The sequence below is a fragment of the Natator depressus genome, chromosome 10 (assembly GCF_965152275.1).
Source record: "Natator depressus isolate rNatDep1 chromosome 10, rNatDep2.hap1, whole genome shotgun sequence".
Taxonomy (NCBI): Eukaryota; Metazoa; Chordata; order Testudines; family Cheloniidae; genus Natator; species Natator depressus.
In genome coordinates, this window is record NC_134243.1 from 8,285,105 (window position 1) to 8,303,673 (window position 18,569).

The 18,569-nt window shown below is 40.5% G+C and overlaps 1 protein-coding gene and 1 long non-coding RNA gene across 5 annotated transcripts in view; both read right to left on the reverse strand.

The window, feature by feature from the left end:
• USP22 (ubiquitin specific peptidase 22) overlaps positions 1-18,569 on the reverse strand; it is a 202,453-nt gene that overhangs the window by 31,353 nt on the left and 152,531 nt on the right. For all 4 annotated transcript variants that reach the window (XM_074965122.1, XM_074965123.1, XM_074965120.1 and 1 more), the window contains one exon: positions 2,155-2,324. In XM_074965122.1, coding sequence (XP_074821223.1) covers positions 2,155-2,324 — 170 coding nt within the window. The remainder of the gene's footprint in view (positions 1-2,154; positions 2,325-18,569) is intronic.
• On the reverse strand, positions 4,571-5,625 carry LOC141994773 (uncharacterized). Its single transcript, XR_012641203.1, has 5 exons — positions 5,466-5,625; positions 5,289-5,359; positions 4,946-5,027; positions 4,781-4,856; positions 4,571-4,686 (listed from the first exon to the last, which is right to left on the reverse strand). It is a non-coding gene; the product is annotated as an uncharacterized LOC141994773 (long non-coding RNA).

Consider the following 18,569-nt stretch of genomic DNA (forward strand, 5'->3'; position numbering starts at 1 on the left):
TTAAACAGCTGCAATTCTATACTTGTTCACGGTATCATAAGTCTCACAACAGGAATTACACAAGAATCGGTGAAAACATAGGTACGGATTTTGATTGGAGGAAAATGTAGGCTGAAATTTTCAAAACTGTCTGTGGAATTTAGAAGCATAATCCACACTGAAATTGATGCAAGTTGTGCATTTAAATCCTCTTCAGGACTGGGACAGTTTTTTTTGTTCTGGGTTTGTACAATGCCTAGCACAATGGGGTCCAGCTCCATGAATGGAGCTCCTATACACTACACCAACACAAATAATAAATCACCATCCCCCAGCTCCCCAGGCAGCTTTTGCAACCTCACCCCCAATTCATGACATGGTAGTAATTTCCCCCTTCTCCACCCACCCTTTTTTAAAAAGATGGTTGTGCTAACAGACCATCCAAATTATTACAAGCCAATGGGATGACATAACGTTTATATAGCAATCTGATGAAGGCACAAGACTGTAGATGAGAGTAGTACCTATATACTTGGCTTTTTACAATCAAACAGATAACCTAAATTGGTATTTCCACTCAGTGCCTGGAATACTTACCTATGCAGAGTGGTATCCCCTGCCCTTGCTATTCTGATTTACTACATCTAGTGTGAATTATCCTCTAGCTGCTACCTACAGGAACACACTTCCCTTCCCTTCCTCCCCTCCCACCTCTAGTCCAGCATCCTCAGTAGTAAATAGGAAATTAACCCACATACAAGAAGTTTAATATGTAAGTAATGTTTGTAAAACACTTTGAAACTGTAAACTGGTGTATATAAGCGTTAAGCACTATTTCAGAAACTAACCACCCCCTAGTAGAACACTAAAAAAAAAAAAAAGAAGACTTCACTTCCCCACACAAGACTGACTCATCTACAATAAACAGGAGAGTGATCCTTGGCGAACTGAAACCTACTGAATAGTAGTAAGTAGATTTTAGGTGTGCCGAGACTTTTATGCCATGAAATATAAACAGATACTAAAATACACTCTGCATATGGACATTATTTCGAAGCAACATGCACCTACCTTGTAACGGCATAAACTACATTTTTAACCAAGAAAAGAACAGTTATGAGCATTTCTTTTGCTTACCATGAAGGCAGGTCTCTCATGCAGGGGTAAAAAGCACAGGGCAGATAAAGAAAGTTCATCTTAAAACCTAAAATCAAAGTCACCTACAATCCTGTCATGTGGCCTTATATTTCTGAGTCAGAAATAAGACTGCAAAAGTACCTTCAACACAGTGACTCACAAAGTAAAAATCTTTCAATGTCTATCATGCAACAAAAGCCTACAGAGAGGAGGTGGAAACTTCAGAAAGGTATACTGCAAAGCCAGGTATCTTGCTGAACAAAGGGAAAGAGTAATGTACAAAAAGGGACTGGCCTTTGTTTTTGCTGCTGGGTGCTCCCTTGCGCGCCCCCCTCCCCCCATGTAAGCGGTGGGAGGAGTCTCGGGGGAAGAGGCTGGACAAGGGCGGGGCCTCTGGGGAAGAGGCCAAGCAGGGGTGGAGCCCACAGAAGATTCATCTGGCCCTGTGGGTGCTGAGCACTGGCTATTTTTTTCGGTGGGTGCTTGAACCCCAGAGCACCCATGGAGTTGGCGCCTATGCATGTACACAGTGTACATACTGTACCAACATGGTTGCTTCCGATTATCCTCCTGCAATTATTGTGTTTTGGTATAGGAGAGGCTAGCAAATGTTTTTAAAGGAAAGAACACACACAATTAAGATCCTTACAGTATTTACACTAACTAATGTAACCCAGTGCCTTAAACTACAATGGTACATACTGTAGTTTCGCTCACTCTCCTCTCCGCCTGTTACAGATTCCTCAGTTAGACTTTGGACCTTATAAATAAGATGCACTCTCAGCTTTAACAGTGCTCTTACGAGGTTTCATACTGGGTCCTTACTCAGACAACTCCAGATGACTTCAGTGGCCGCTTTGCCTGAATAAGGACCACAGGACTGCACTCAATTATTTGTTGACAATAAATTCACATTCCCTTTTTATCACTGTATTTTGCCATCTGATAATGTCAACAGAATTTATTTATGATGCCTCTCTGCATAAGAACAGTTGTGGAAAGTTACAGGGTGCTGCTGTAGTGGTGAACAGCACTCACCTCCTGAAAAAGTGTAGACATTTCACAGACCAGACATGAGCTGGGACTTTGCATTTCACATTTGTGCCTGTCGGAGAGGAAGAAATCTCGCAGTAGTGGAGTGTGGGTAAGTGCTTGGACAATACAGTTCATAAAACATGTGTTCCCAAGATTGATTAGCCCTCGTAGACCTATAAAGACAGAAAGGGAAGGATAAATATAAGTACTGCTGAGTTAAAAACAAAACAAAACTGAGCATTTCAGTCATTTGCATCTTTTGATATATTCAAAACGCTGCCCCCCCAACATCTTAGAAGATTTTATATCCTGTAAGAATTTATGACTAATTGAGCCAGCAGTAAACCAGAAAGTGCTACAAGTTTACAACATTTTTTTGCAATGCGGGTTTTGTTGGGCTAGGGACAAAACAAAACCCCACAAACAGAAAACTGAATTGTCGCTTGTGTTACTGATCAAAGAAGCTAATGGTTAAAGAGTATGGTAACAGGCATGCTCCGGATACCTAGAAAGACACATTTTGTCAACATGCCATAATGTTGATCAACCGAAGCAAATACAAATATTCACAGCGTAACACAAAAGGTTTTCTTCATGTAGGGCACTAGGCCAAAAGATGCTTTTGTAATTTTATTATGCACCATTTTATCTTGCAATAACAATTTTCTTGTCCGAAACACATCGTAGATCACCAGAAGGTGGTTGTTTTTCCTACCCTACTGTGCAGATGAGGGGGTGGTGTTGATGGTGGCAGACTGTACCCAAGCCATTAGGCCTAGTTTATAACAGTGCTGATTTTACAGAGTTTGGGAGTCTGAACACAGCACCTTTAAATTCAGTAAAAGATTCTAAGGATGTTGCTACATAACTTAGCTCAAATAAAACACAAATGAACATTAATTAACAGCACAGAGGTCTGGGTTCAACCCCACAGAAGCCAAATGTGGTTAAGCCCTATAATGCCCAGAGATAGTATCTTGTGCATGAAAGCCAAGATGCTTAAAGAAAATACCCTTTGTTGCACACCATGAAGAGGCCACAAATGGGGAACACTTTTCAGTTGTTTGCAAAGCTCATTTGAGAAGAAAATCAAGCTCAGCTCCTTGTGTTTGTCCCCAGGATTCTGACACAACCACCTCTATGAAGTAGTTGTGAGCCAGAAAGAAAAGCATCATGAGGATGAACATGATTATTTTAAATATACAATGATCCTCAAAGACACTACCACAAAACAAGAGAAAATGCACTGGTAGATCCCTCCATACTACTGATATTAGTGACAGGTAAAATGAATGCAGTTCCTCTTGTGCAATATAAATGGAGCTGTTGGAGGCACTGCAAACCCGAGAAGAAATGATCTGCCAGAACTGGAGAATTTTCCTGCCATTCCATGAAAAGACACCAGATGGCAACGCGGAGGTGATGAAAAATGCTGCAGTTCTCTTGCAATACACCAGATAGTGCTCAAAAAGCCTTTTAGCTTCCTTCACCAGGAGGGGCGTGTGGTCCTGTTGCTAGGTTACTGTAGACATTACTGTGTTGAACTGCATATTGAATTTAGGTGATGGATACACAGCTCTCCTAAATCATCCCTTCAGCAAGCAGTATGACACTGCCCTGCCCCTCCAGCATCCTGTTGCTTCTGTTTATTCTGCAGTGCAGCGCATAAAGTTTTCCATTTACATTACAGTAATTTCTGTCAGGCAGGAAGAACACTGTAATCACTTGTTTTATCATCACGCTGGGAGGCAGAGCAGCTGAATGAGCCACATTAGCAATTTGTTAAATAGTTAATTTGTCGTAGCACACTGAAGTATAGTATGATGCTGCAGACAGCACAACAATCCTCTGACTAGCTCACACGTCTCTGTGCATCATGTCGAGATACAGAGATATTCATGCTGGGGTAAAAGTAATTGTCTTTGATCAACAGTGCTTTCCTAGCCCCTCCTGTTATCACTAGATTAGAACTAACTATTCGCTGTGCAACGACTGAGGCCTTGGGAAATCCCTGGTAGGGGATATTTAGCACTTGTCTGTCTGAGCAGCAGTGCTTGTCTAAGCATGAGAAAGTCTCTTTCCGTTTTCCCTTTCAAACATTAGCCCCTATAATTAGTGACAGAACTGAAACTAAGTCTGTGCTGTACAGAAGACTGTGACAGGATCCCCGGAGGCTCTCTCTATTTAGCAGAAAAAATGTATTGCACCTAGGTATTTATATCCTATTACTTTTGTTTCTGGTGTCTGATTTAGTGCTCCCAAATAAGGGTAAACAGTATAGACAACTTTTTTGAATTCATTTATTGAGCACTGTATATTACATGCCTCTGGCTGAACCTTGCTTTGCTATATCACAGGCAGCACCTTCTTCAAGATGGTCACCAGAAGACAAGCTGCAGATTTCCCTATTCAGAAGGCTGGCTTGGTTACTCTCTACATGGTTGCACAAATTCTTTTGATGTCAGTTTTGCATGCGTCCGAACGTGGTGCTTCATATGGAGCCACAATAGCTTGACTGAGTTGAGATATGACGACCTGTAACACACACAGATAGTGCTGAAATTTAGATACCCCTGACCCTAATGAACACTCTGCAAATGGAGATTTGTAGAAAAAGATGTGAACTTACTTGGCTGGGGTGTATACTCAGTGTAGCCCTCAGGCAGCAATGAATGTAGCAGCCACAGTATGATTTGAGTTGTTTTCTGAAAATAAATAGTACAGTGCATTGAATGAGAGGTAAGACACTGCACCACAGATCAATGTTCTCCTGTAATGATTACAGCATCCTTACCTTGGAAAAACACTATCAAATTTTATGTACATAGGGTAAACTGTGGCTGGGACTTGGTTCAAAATACTCCTGTTTGTAATTCCTGAAAAAGAAAAAATGATTTGTTGAAGATGTAACAGGTAGTGTAAAACGAAAGACTGTCTTAGTACAGAGATGCCTTATGCTGTACCTGGGCCATTTAAAAAAAAAAAAAAAAAAAAAAATCAAAGAAGGGCTTCTGCCTCTCCTTATAATCTGTCCCAAGAATTTTAGTGACTTGTTTTGTGATGTCTAAGCTGACTAAAATACATGGCAATATGTTTAGCATGCTTCATAGCGTTAGAAGAAGAATAAATCCAGAAACCTCTACTGCATCATCCGTTCTTGCTTGGGGCAACCATTCTTCATCATCAGTGTCTGACCATAGGACAGTGCCTGTAGGAAGGAGTGGATACATTTGTTAAGACTGCCCATGGTATTCAACTTTGAGCTAATATAACTGGCTGCTGTGTTGTGCAGACTCTGATATATTTTACAGTACCGTAGCTTTCTGTGTTTCCATTCAGGCTTGTGGTGCACTGTCTCTGGAGTGGACTTGAGAAATGCAGACACTGAAGATGTACAATACATATTATAGGCACAGACCTTTGTGTTCTGGGTGGTGAGCTCATTCTGTATAATGGCATTGATTTCCTTTTTAATCTTACTGTTGGAGAAAGGAAGAATTAGAAATAAATGAATAATACCACTGTGAAACAGGCATACCATAATGCACGGTACAAATGCAAACACAGGAAAAAAACGGTGTGGCCACTCTTCGGCACCATACAGCATGTGTGTCTTTTTAGTGGTCCGTTACATAATGGACAGGCGGGGTATGAATGAAGCTAGAAACAGGGAAGCTAGATCTGCAACACCTTGAGCATGGATTGTGCATCTGAGAAATGTATATATCCCTTTTTCCTTTGTTCTCAAAACTGGGTGGCTAACCACTTGCTTTATCTTAGTAATCTGTAGTTCTTCACTCTTCTTCCATCAACATATTTTTAAAAAATTGCTTGTTGTTGAGAGACCTACAACATTGCGTTACTGTATACTTCGCAAGAATGTGTGGAGAATCAGAACACTGGTTGTTCATGCCCACATATACAGGTAACATAAAACAGCAAGGGTTTCACTACTGAGAGATCAGCAACTGTGCAGACCAGCACTGGATTGATAGCATTTGAAAGGAGGACCACAGCCGAAGCAATGCTATGAATCCACAAGCATTGCACATCCAATCAAGCCTTTAACATGCTTTCTGGTTAAGGCATAATTTGTGACCATCATTCTTGATACCAGTTTCTGGGCAGATATGTCAAGGCCAGAGGACAGGCCATCCTGACAAAGTGGTACCATGCTGAAACCTATAAGAAGCTCAAATTGGAGAGTCTGAAAGCGTGAAGTTTAAGTACAGGCCCCTGTGCAGTTACATTAGCATGAATAACTTAGTTCTCTGCCTGGCATCAGTGGCTTCTTGAAGCTCTTTCAAATAACTTTGGAAGCCAATACAAGTAAAGAAAGTGCCTGCAGAAACGCTCGAGAAAGTGATCCAAAGGTCATCCCTGAAAATAAACAGGAGGACTTGGCAATGAAAGTTTCCAGAAAACACAATTGGCCACCCACGATGGGCCTTCCAGACTACATCCATGCAATGACAAGTGCAATATCATTACTATACATCTTCCTGAAGCTCCATTTCAGGGACACTCTGCCCTGCTACTTAGTAGCAAAGAACTCACAGGCTTTCCTCTGCCACTCCCACCTCTTCCCCACACTGTGTTTGTTTCAGGTGCAGACAATATATTACCAGACCAGACAGGCAATCATGTGGCTTGAACTGAAGTGGAGGCTGAGGCACCTGTTACTATGTCCCACCATGCCAGCAGACATGTTATCTGTGCTAACGGTGGCTGATACGATTAATGGGATAAAATCATTTTCACAGAATCTGAAGAGGGAATCAGTAAACCAGTGTGTGGTGTTTAGATGCTGCTTGTAATTATTAGTATTGGGAGCACTGGCTGTTGGGAGTCTGAAAGGACAGGTTTCAGATTAACAGCCGTGTTAGTCTGTATTCGCAAAAAGAAAAGGAGTACTTGTGGCACCTTAGAGACTAACCAATTTATTTGAGCATAAGCTTTCGTGAGCTACAGCTCACTTCATCGGATGCATACTATGGAAAATACAGAAGATGTTTGTTTTTATACATACAAACCATGAACAAATGGGTGTTTATCACTACAAAAGGTTTTCTCTCCCCCCACCCCACTCTCCTGCTGGTAATAGCTTATCTAAAGTGATCACTCTCCTTACAATGTGTATGATAATGAAGGTGGGCCATTTCCAGCAGGAGGGTGGGGAGAAAACCTGGATTTGTGCTGGAATGCGGAATAATGTGATGCCTGCAAGACAGAAGTTACGGCGCTTACCATTTTCAGTCCAGGGTGCTGTTTCAGAGGAACTTAGAAAACTTGTTCAAAAGGACAATATTGAAGAGATTGACTCCTCGGAATGGGTTTCACCTATAGTAGTGACACAGAAGAAGGGTGGAGGCATTCACCTTTGTGTGGACTTAAGGGAGCCAAATAAAGCTATTGTGATTGACAGCCATCCTCTTCCTCACATAGAAGTAGTATTTGCAGAACTCCGTAGAGCAAAGATGTTTTCTACTCTTGATTTGCAGACCGCATACTACCAGGTTATGTTGCATGAAGATAATACAGACCTCACAGCATTTATTATACATGAGGGACTATTTCGTTTTAAACGTGTTCCATACAGTCTCGCATCTACCCCAAGTGCCTTCCAAAAAATGATGTCATTGATTCTGAAGAATCAACATGGAGTTCAGTGCTATCTGGATGATATTATCGTGTTTGGAAATACTTCTGAGAAGCATGACAATAACCTGCAGTCTGTACTAAACTGCATCAGCAAAGCAGGCCTCAAGCTCAACAGGTCCAAATGCAAATTTAGACAAACTGAACTCTCCTTTCTGGGACATACAACTTCACAGGCTGGACTAAAACCTGATCCAGATCATATCCTGGCAATTTCAAATGCTGCTCCTCCAACAGATTTGCAACCTTATGTTCCTTCTTGGGTCTTACCTCCTGGTAGGCAAAATTCATTCCCAATTATGCTTCTGTCATTGAACCGTTACGAGAATTACTATGGAGAAGTTCAACCTTAGTGTGGACAACAGACGCACAAGCTAGTTTCAAAACGGTGAAAGACTTGATCGAACATAGTCCAGTACTTGCACTATTCACTCCTGCATTGCCCACAATTGTAACTACTGATGCTTCTGATTACGGACTTGGGGCTGTCCTCACACAACTTCATGAGGACAACACAGAGAGGACTGTTGCATTTGCTTCAAGGACACTAAGTAATGCTGAGAGGAAATATTCTACAGTTGAAAAAGAAGCACTTGCTTGTGTCTGGGCTACTGAAAAATGGAGAACTTACCTGTGGGGCCGCACGTTCAAGTTGCGCACAGACCACAGCCCTTTGACGATGTTGCTTACCATGAAAGGACTTGGAAGAGCAGGATACTGTATTGCTAGATGTTCTGCAAGACTACTCTCTTTCAATTAGGAACTGGAATATAAGCCTGGAAACCAAAATGTGGTCGCTGATTGCCTTTCTCGCCTGCCTTTGCCTTCACCAGATGGTCCAACGGAGGATGAGGATGTAGTAGTTGTGCTTATTACAAGCATCTTACTGCAGTTACAAAAGAACAATTTCAAGCTGCTTGTTCAGCGTGTGCAATTCAACAAAAACTACGGGAATTTCTGACAAAGAGATGGCCCAGTAACCCTAAAAACCTTGACCCAATTTTGCTGCCTTATTTTAGAGTTTGGGATGAACTTTCTTTGCTTGATGGCTGTGTGCTATGAGGTACACACCGGCTACTTGTGCCAGAAGAATTACAGCCAAAACTCATAAACCTGGCACACGATACTCATAAAGGAATTGTCAGAACCAAACAATGACTACGGGATCTGTATTGGTGGCCAGGGATGGACTCTCAAACTGAAACACTCATAAAATCCTGTGTCACTTGCCAAATGCATGATAAGACAGCAGTGACACGTACCCCTCCATTACAGCCTGTTCCTCTTCCTGAATCTGCATGGGAAAAAGTGACGATTGACACTGTAGGACCCTTTGATACTGCTCCAAGTGACTGCCGTTATGCCATCACTTTAATAGACTATTTCAGTAAATGGCATTTACATCACAAATCTCTTCTGCTACAGTAGTTAAGTTCCTCTCTTCAGTTTTTAGCAGGAAAGGTAACCCCAAAGAACTGGTTTCAGATAATGGTAGTCAATTTACTTCCCTGGAGTTTGAAACTTTTCTAGCATAGAGGAACATTTTACACAGAAGGTCATCCCTATATTACCTTCAAGAAAATGGGGAAATCGAACGGTTTAACAGAAGTTTGAAAGAGAGTTTGCAAACGGCTAAACTGGAAGGGCGATTGTGGATAACCTTCACTACTGATTTCTCGCAAGCATACCGGGCTACACGACATGCCACAATGCAAAGATCACCAGCAGAGTTACTGCATGGGAAACAGATGAATACTAAACTGAACGTTACAGGATTGTTAAAGGTGCGACCTGATGCCCCAACCGAAGATGATGTGAGAAAAACAGTTGAACAGAACCAAGCAAAGTCTAAGTCTTTCACAGACAAGCGGCAGGGTGCTAAGGAACCGAAGTTTGAGTGTGGTTCCTTCGTTAGAATACAAAAACCTGGAATTTTATGCAAAGGGGACCATAAATTCACAGCTTCTCTTAAAATCATAGAGAAGAAGGGATCTTACACCTATCAACTTTCTGATGGGCGGGTATGGAATGCTTCTTATCTTGCACCTGCCTATGCACCAAGAGGAGATTATGCCAACACCCAGTCTGCACTGGATGACTTCACCGTAGTATCAACACAACAAGACATTGCACTGGAACCGGGGCTTGAGAGACGGCCTGTCAGACCCAGACGACCACCTGTCTGGACTAGAGACTATGTTATGTAGTATCTACAGTGTTTTCAGTGTAATATTTCTGCCTAGTGTCTTGTTACATATTTTTTCCTGCGGTTAGAACAACAATGTTTATTTTAATTGGGAGAGTTTCTTAAGAGAGGAGGGAACGTGGTGTTTAGATGCTGCTTGTAATTATTAGAATTGGGAGCACTGGCTGTTGGGAGTCTGAAAGGATAGGAAACAGGAAAGGAGGGGCGGGGGGGAGTTGAGGAGGTGGAGTGAGAGCTACCGAGGGTGCAACAGCAGCTTGGTAAAGAGGTTTCCACTTTAAAAATAAAGTCCTGTTGAAGTTTGTTAGTACCTTGCCTGGTTGCTACAACACAGTGCTCTCTGTTGGGGCATGCTACAGAAACTAGAAATTCACTGAATGACTGGCATGTAAGCCTACACAGGAAAGAGCATGACCTTTTGTGAAATTAGTGGTCATTTTGGCTGTCAAAACCTAACCAACATCATGCATTTTTGATTAATTCTGCTGCTTCTAAAATGTTGTCTGGATGCTTCCACTTCTTCATTGTTTAGGCTGGTCTGTTCCTTTTGAGAGGGCCTACTGTGGTTGTAAGTACTTACAACGCGCCAATCACAGTAGTAGTACCTGAGCACCTCCCAAGTATTTTTTTTTTTTAAATTAATTTACTTTACCCTCTCAAGACCCCTGTGAGGTAGGGAGGATTATTATCCCCTTGTGCAAAATGGCACACAGGTCCAAATCACACAGGAAGTCTGTGGCAAAGCTGGAAATGGAACACTCTCTCCTGATCTCCAGTTCAGTGTCTTAACCATAAGAAAAGTCATTTCTCCCTCTTTGTGTTTAATGGTCACTTAACAAGGCTGCTGTGGGCAGAAGGAATTCTGCACACTATGGCTAGGAAAAGAGATGCTTAGCAAAAGAAGTTGAGAATCAAGTTAGAGTAGATTTGTATCTAAGATTTCTTGTACCATGGTTTGTGCGCAAACTAGAAGATGACTGCTGGGAATTAATTTAGTTTAACACAGAGCTATAGTAAAAATTTCACCACAGCCAAGTTTAAAAAAAAATATTCAACCACAAGCCTCTAGACTAAATCAGCGACTCACCTTCTTCTTCTAATTACTTCAAGAGAACAAACACCTTAACAGTCTGCTGTAAGGAAAAGGGGTTTCTGCAGATGCCTGGTGTCTGGGAAGGTGCACTAGTTACCTTCTTTAAATGCAAATACAAATCTCTCTTATGCAGGTACAGTTAGGATGCTGAATTTGTTTATCACCACTATTTATATTACTCAGTTTATACTTCTAACAGGAGGCTTCTGCAAACAGCAGCCCATATTTTGATGTGGAAATTCCCCGCAATTAATTCTGAGATTCTACTGAGTTCTGCCAACATCGTAAGTCACCTGCTTTTGGAGAGATGAGGGAGGAAGAGTAATTTATTATTTCAGGGAAACAATAACCAGCAGGAATTATTATTAGATTTCATGCCCTCTTTACATTTCAAAATGTATCATCATCATCAAGATGGATGCTGTATTTTTTTACATCACAAAAATCAGCAGTGCCAGTAAAACTGCAAATTGACATACAATATATATTTCAAATCTTAAAAACACTCTGACTGCTTTGAGAAACCAATTCGCTCCTTCCCCTGTGTATGAAGGTAGGTAGTTAGAGTGAAATATATTGGATCTGTGCTTGTTGTAAGTTAACAGTAAGTTTAACTTCTTCATGCTTTCCCAGATGGTAGGACTAACTGTCATTGCTCCTGGTCAGGTCAGGAATTGCATAGTTAAATGAGGGCACTCTTCCAGAAGAGCCAGGAAAGAGCTGAGCTTCACTAACAACAAAAAATCCACAAAGCTTTGATGGGGGAGAGAGAAGATAGAAGACATTTGTGTGACCTGGTACGTTGCTGAACTGAAACACCAGCCAATGGACTGTACTGTGGTGCTTTACGAGGAGAAAGCCTGCATCAACCAGTAGGATACCAGAAAGCTCATTGGAGGAACAGAGGTGAAATGGAAATCTGGGAGAATATTTTTCCTTTCACGTATGCTTAAGAAATTCAGAGACCCTCCCCCCCCCAAAATATTGTGTTGTTCTGTAGCCTGCCAGAGCAGGGGAAAAAAAAAAACAACCCACAACACCTCGAACAAGTGCCACCTTAACAGGCAAAATTGAACTGTTGGACATGCAAGCTATGTAAATTATATTTAACAACATCCGGATAACTGAACTTTTGGATTTTGTAGTTGTAAGGAATAAAATACAAGACAAATGATGTCTCTATAATACAGGGGTAGGTAATTTCCTCTTACTGGCAAATGTGCAAAAGAATTAAGTTTCAAATTGTGAGTCCACAAAGATCTACACACGAAACCTGCAACATCTGTAAATATCAGGCTGTTATTAACTGTAAGCCAATTTATCTGTAAAGTGACCTGCAACCATGCAAAAATGCCCTGCAGACAGAAGGTAAGCCATAGCAGGAGGGCAGTTATTTCCTATTCAGAGTAAGGTTAAAGACATCTAAAAATAATCTCAACGTGAATTTGCTGTGGCCTAGACGCAGCTTAAAGCCAGTTCCATTCTTCTGCAGACCTGGGTCCCTGGGGGACACAAACCACATTTGTCAGTCTAAGGGGCGTATCCATTACCTAGTCCGCAGAACAGGCAGCCAGGAGCAGCATCATGGTTGTTGTCTAACCCCTGCATCTTGCTGGGCCAGTCATCTACCAGCTGATCTCTCCTGCACCCACAGGTTATGTGTTGAGCTAGCTGGTGGTGGTGGTATCACAGAGAAGACAATGCCCAAATGATCGCTCATAAAAAAGTAAGTAAAGAAATTAATAAATTCTGTCAGATCAGAAACTGGTTACAATACAGAAAACGGAGTTCAGGTATAAATGGTCAATTTTCAACATGAAAGAAAGTTAACAGCGTTGCCCCAAACATTTACACTATGACTGGTGTTAGTTAGCATATTAGTGAACTCAAAGAAGAGTGGCAATGAACAATGAGATGGAAAAGTTTATAGATGTCTGAACTGTTTAGATTAGTAAGGCCTAAACATGTCTCAAGGGAACTCCAAAAGGATCTAACAAAGATAGGTGATCTGAATGGCAGATGAAACTCAACATGGACAAGTACAAGAAAGTTTATGCCAGAAGGAACAATATGAACTATGCAGAGATGCTTATGAGTTATAAACCAACTGTGAAAGTTCAGAAAAAGATGACCGAAGCATCTTTGAGGACTGCTCTCTGAAGACATTAGATCAATGTGCCATGGCAGTCCCAAATACAAACAAGAAAATAAGGCCGAAGCAAGAAACTAAAACTATTATACAAAACCTTGTACTCTGTTCAGTTTTGGTCATCGCATCTTTAAAAGGATACAGCACTAGATAGAAAAGGAACTAAAAAAGGGCAATGGATTTGAGTCTTGGAAATATTTCCATACAAGAGATTAAAAAGATTAAGATAATTTAGTTGGGAAGATGAGTAAGCGATGGCAAGATAGCGGTATATAAAAATAATGAACCGTCTAGAAAAAGTCAATCAGGAGCTCATATTATATCTTGTGCTATAATACAAAAACAAGGGAATATTCAACTAAATTACATGGCAAGTAATTTATAACATACTTTACACAATGAGTCATTAAACTGTAAATAACTCACAGCCACAAGATTATGAAGGACAGACCTTACTAGGCTTCACATAAGAATTCTCTATAAAATGTCTAGACTATCTAGAATAAAAGTTTATATCGGTATCAATCTTCATGCTTCAGGATATAAAATAAGTACTAACTGCTTGAAGTCAGGAATAATCTTTCCCACAAGCATACTATTGCCTAATCAGCTGCTATGGGGAATCTTATATTCTTCTCAGAAGTGCTTGTTATGGGCTACTGAGAGACTGCATACCAGTAACTGGACCTTTGGCCTGAAATGATATGGCACTACCTGTGTTTCTAATTCCTAATGTGCTCCAGGTTGCAACAAAACATCCATCTCTCATTATCACTACTTGATTAAACCTAATCTAAGTACACTCATCTCCCATTCTTCTTACAGTGCCATGGAAGAACAATGCACATATCCAAGATAGGAAGCCAAATTAAAATTTAACAGACTTCGGCTCTTAGGATCCCATGCTTTCTATTTTAGCAAGAGCAGCAGCTGTGTCCTCTGGATTGTGTATGCTCCGATGAAGACAACTAAATGTCTCTTCATTCTTATTACGTGTCATCAAGTTAGAGGCAGCATCTACCAAGTTGTATGATTGTTAGTGTTTTGCATCACCCAAATCTATTATGATGCTGGGCTTGTGCAATGCAACTGATGAGTTTCTGTAACTTCCTTCGGCTGTTGCTACTTCCTTGGACACGCAAATTCATGAAGCGTTCCATATTTTTAGAAAAAAGAAAAAAACAGGGACTCAGTTTGATATATTGAGTTATCTGCTCAATATATCACAGTAAGGCATTCACAAGTAGTAGGCTGTTTGCAGACTGTTGCCGCTATATCTAATGGGAACAAGGTGATGAAATGTATAACGATCCTCATTGCTGGTTACGGGACACAGTTAGGCAGTTTAGGCCCAAAACTTAGTAACTCTTAACTTTTTTAAAGGGAGCAATGAAATAGTTTGGATTTAAACATCCCTCGGAAGTATTTGCATTTCGCTGGAATGCCAAAAGGGTCAACTATGGTGAAGGTTTTCATCATTTTGACACTTGCCAGCTAGTAAATGAACCGAGACCACCAAATGCAGATTCGTTTTTATGAAGTCATCTCTAGTCAGAACACCTTTAACACATACATTTTTTCATAGCCAGAAGACACATTTCTTTCACTGCTCTTCGAGAAGAACTCCCTTAAAGGGTTATCTGAGTAAAACGTTCACGTGTTGTACTCAAACATTTGATGAAGAGGCATTCAGAATGGCTCTACAGCCAATTGAGCTCTTTCCCCCATCCATAGGGAGCTTTCACTCAGTCACACTGCCCTTTCTAGCTATGGCCTCTCGCGCCCACGTCCCTTCCTTCCCCTTTGACTTTCATCCAACCTCTCCAATGGGGCTCCTGCCTTCTCCCCTCCACTGAAATTACCCTCCCCAAAAAGTCACTAACAGCCTCTTGCTTGTCAAGTATAAGGCTTATACTATGCTTATTCTCCCCGTTCTGCTCCCTTGATTCACTCACCTGTGGATGTTGTCATCACTCCTTATCCCTGAAATCACCTCCCTGTCCTAGGCTCCAACCGTCTCAAATCCCTCCTGTAACCCACTTCTTCTGCACAGCATTTAAGTGCAAACTCACCCGAATATACTTCTATCACCACTTCCATTTTTTAACTCAACAAACAAAACTGTTAAACCAACAAGATAGTTCTGAAGAGCTTCATTAATTTTTCTACTCTGAGCCGACTTGTGACTTCCAGCTGACTTCTGAAGCTTAGCTCACAAAAGAGCTCTAGAGCACTGTGGGAACTGAACAGGTAGTGTCCCTGTATTTTAATTAGATGAGTTACAGAGAAGAAAAAAGCTGGTTGGCCACTACCTGTAAAAAACATTGACCTGTTCCTAAATTTGGAATGGGTCCATTTTTCCTTCTGAATATAGGTATAAGGGCTTTATTGAGGAAGACAACTAATGTAAAAGTTAGAAGAATTTAAAGGAAGAACAAGTCAATAGGAAACACTATGAAGAACCAGAGCCAATAATAGATAAACTAAACTAGAGGACTATTTTAGAGCCATTACACTGCAAGCTGCATCATAAACATTACACACTTGCTCCACACTGAATATCTGCAAAGCAACTATATTAGAAAAGACACAGAGGAAAGAGTACAAATTTCAGTGTCAAAACTAAACATTTGGATTTTAAAATGAAATCCATCTATCTGAATTTTTAAACACCATGCAAAAATTTTTCTGTAACTTTTTTTTCCATTATTTGAGTTATGGTTGAAATAACTGATTGCATAATAGAAATCTTTTGCTAGTATGGGGGAAGGGAGGGAGGGAAGGATTCCGCAATGAATATATTAAGATGGTAGCTATGGAGGATCTGAAATCAAAATCCATCTAGAAAAAAAAAACCACAGATATTTATAAATATACACCATGAATTGATATGTACCACCTACACACACTCCTGGCAATCTACTGCATCTGGATAGTAATAAGACATAAAGAACTCTCCCCTCCTGAAAAAATACGGGTGACTCAGGTATGCTGCTTAACCTGGAAAATACATATATCGTTAGATTCTAGAAGAAAGATTTTCCACATGGATGGACCAGTTAACAGAATAGAAAGCTCTCAGTTGTTTTAAAAATGTCACAACCAACCAAAAACAACTGGGTTTCATTCTCATTACCAATTTGTTTACTAATTAACACAATACATTTTTCCTCCTGTGCCAGCTGCAGTTGACCTCAGTCAGTCCATTTAATTGAATTTACCAAATGCAACTTGTTCTGAAGCTGAGTAACTGACGGCACACACAAACCTGGATATGTATCTTACATGGCAACTGCAAAGCTGTGACCTTACTAGCTGCAAGGAGGCAAGCTTTCAGATGCTTCACAATGTATTTATTTTTCTTAAAGAGTCATTCTTGCTCCCATGATTTTTTAAAGAAAGCAATTTCCCCACCTTTTAGATTATCAAAATACTACACAAAAATGTTAGATGTAGATCAGTCACATTTCTCAGTGTTTAGTCTGAAAAAGCCCATGTTAAAACGACAGTTTAAATGCACAACATTCAGATACCTCAGTTAAGGTTCCTTTAGCAACCATAGCTTAAGCCCCTTGTATACATATAGTACTTTGTGGCATATATATGTGCCTTACGGCCGTGTTGTAAAAAACATAACTGGTTATGTCTCAATGAAGCATCCACTCATTAAAAAAAAAAAAAAAGTCAGTGGATGACCTGAAGAGATGCAGTAGGCATAAATTTTAACTGGCTATTGCACTCCAATACAGTCGCCTTCTGACACCTACCTACTAGAACTTGGGGAAGAAACTTACTTCCACAGCCTTCGGCAGTGTTGAAAATCAATGCTGGAGGAGCTCTGCAGTGACCTTGCATCAATCTGTATCTTCAATTAAAATCAATACCAAGGTAGTTTCACAGCACTGAACTACAGACACAGCAGGGCAAACCTGCAATGGTAGCCTAGCTAGAGAACCACAGTTTCTACTGATTACAAATAAACCTTAAAAACAGATCTGAGATTCAAAGATTACCCTTAATATAGCCAGTTAGATATAGAAACTGATTTATTCTCAGTCATAGGTTATGTCTACACTATGAGTTGGGGGGTATGATTCTCAGCTCCTGCAGACTTACTCATACTAGCTCTCATCTGAGCTAGCATGCTAAAAATAGTGGCATAGCTCACATAGCAGGAACAGCAGCGGCGGCACTGGCTAGCTACGTTGAGGACACTCTCTCCTGTACCCTGTATGTATATGTATTCAGGGCAGCGAGTCCCCATGCCATCGCTGCCCATGCTACCGCGCCTATACAACAATTTTTAGTTTGATAGCTCAGATAAGAGATAGCACAAGTATGTCTATAGGAACTAGGAATCACACCCCTAGCTCACAGGGCAGATGTAACCAGAGCTATGTAGGAAAAATGCATGTCTCTAACTATTATTATCAAAGAAGGCCTTCCCACAGAATTAATGTGTCTCAGTCAGGAGCTGGGATTTCCACATTGGGTACTCTGTTGTATATTAATGACAGAACCCACAGGCTGGTAACAGAAATGTTTTAATTATTTTAATTTTTTAAAATTCATTGGAGAATTGTCAACCAAAAGAAAAGCAGTTAGAAATTTTTTTATCCAATAAAGAAATGGAAAGAAGTGTGCAGTGCTAAGCAATTAAGGAATTCATCATCTGTATGTTGCAGAAGTTTACACACATTTCATATTATATATATATGTAAGTATATAAGCTTAGCTCACAAAAGAGCTCTAGAGCACTGTGGGAACTGAACAGGTAGTGTCCCTGTATTTTAATTAGATGAGTTACAGAGAAGAAAAAAGCTGGTTGGCCACTACCTGTAAAAAACATTGACCTGTTCCTAAATATATATTTGGAATGTATATATAAGTGAATCTACTCCTTAATTTAAACAGCAGCTGATTTATTGTAGAGGTCACTATGGAGTAAATCAAAGAAATGCTGAGCAATCCTTCCCATGAGCTAGGCTGTTTCAGGGAGCAACCATGGAATACAGTCGAATGGATGCTATATTATGAGCTTTTTTCTTCTTAGGGCTGGTGTGCCAGGGCAACAGCTCATCAGTTAGTGGTAAGCTTTGCTGAAAATACAACTTGAGCAATACCACAAAGATGGCCACAATGGACACCACACGTAATAACCAATCAGATCTAAGAAATTCAACAGTACAGAATACCTCAAAGATAACCCACAAGATTAAAAAAAAATCCTAGCTTAAATTCTTAGTACTCATTATTTACTGGGGATGGGCTAAGATTTCTTTTCAGCACAGTGAACCACACTGTGTTTTTCT